The sequence below is a fragment of the Penaeus monodon genome, chromosome 29 (genome assembly GCF_015228065.2).
Source record: "Penaeus monodon isolate SGIC_2016 chromosome 29, NSTDA_Pmon_1, whole genome shotgun sequence".
In the NCBI taxonomy this organism is placed as follows: Eukaryota; Metazoa; Arthropoda; class Malacostraca; order Decapoda; family Penaeidae; genus Penaeus; species Penaeus monodon.
Window position 1 is genome coordinate 28,556,615 of NC_051414.1, and position 1,060 is coordinate 28,557,674.

At 43.2% G+C, this 1,060-nt stretch overlaps 1 protein-coding gene across 1 annotated transcript in view; it reads left to right on the plus strand.

Moving 5' to 3' along the window:
* Positions 1-606, plus strand: part of LOC119592110 (ryanodine receptor-like) — a gene marked incomplete in the record, with an annotated part of 20,940 nt that extends 20,334 nt beyond the window's left edge. Inside the window, 2 exon segments of the mRNA XM_037940930.1 lie at positions 95-260; positions 476-606. Of these exon segments, the coding sequence (XP_037796858.1) occupies positions 95-100 (6 nt within the window).
* Between the last annotated feature and the right edge of the window lie 454 nt (positions 607-1,060).

Below are 1,060 nucleotides of genomic sequence, written 5' to 3' on the forward strand. Positions count from 1 at the left end.
GGTAATCAAAATTGCAACATTGAAGTCGCTTTCAAATCATCTACTCACAAGAACTGTAAGCGCACGAGCCTTAAAGAAAATCATCTCCTTACAGGTTTGATCATTGACGCCTTCGGTGAGTTGAGAGACCAGTTGGAGTCGGTGAAGGAGAACCTGGAGAGCAACTGCTTCATCTGCGGTATAGGCAACGACTACTTCGACGCGGTACCGCATGGCTTCGATATGCACACGCAGAAGGAGCACAACTTAGCTAATTACATGTGAGTCTTTCCTTCTCAAAGCCAGTCTCGAAAATCAGCTTGGTATTAGGAGTCCTAGCCTCAGTGGCTTTATCCCGATTTTTAGTTGTTTTTTTTCCAGCTATGAAGGGTAAAGAATTTGCATTCCGTTTGACTGCATAATTTGTCGGTATCTTTTCTTAGTAGTTTCTGGGAGAGAGCATAGCTAATGAAAGACCTTTTCTTCCGTACGCCAGGTTCTTCTTGATGCATTTGATCAACAAAGATGAGACGGAGTACACGGGTCAGGAGACATACGTCTGGAACATGTACCAAGAGAGGTGCTGGGACTTCTTCCCCGTCGGCGACTGCTTCAGGAAGCAGTACGAGGAGGAACTCTCAGGCGGAGCGTCTGCCAGTTGAGCTTAGACATCCACTCAGCTCTTGTAGTAGTTAGGATTTGTTTTGTTTGTTCGGGAAGAGCGATCAAATGTGGGTTATGCTAGGTATTTTTTATAAACGTGTATTAGAACCAGGACAAGCTGTTAGAAGGAAGCTTCGTTATATTGGCAATTCAAAAACCACATTTGATATTAGACTGTAGCTGAGAGAACATCAAAAGATATTTATACAGTATATAAAAATTTTGGTGTTAACGAGAAAAAAGATTTTGAGAAAGAAACTCGACGGTTGATGTGGGCTGCCATGCGTGAGGCTTGTGCTTGGATATCTCTCTTGCTCGATACCGGCCGAAATCTTCCACATTGGCTCTTGATTTTAAGCCTCACTCATGGTCGTTCAGATAAGTTGTTGTAAATCCTTGTTTTTTTGGAACTCGTGCG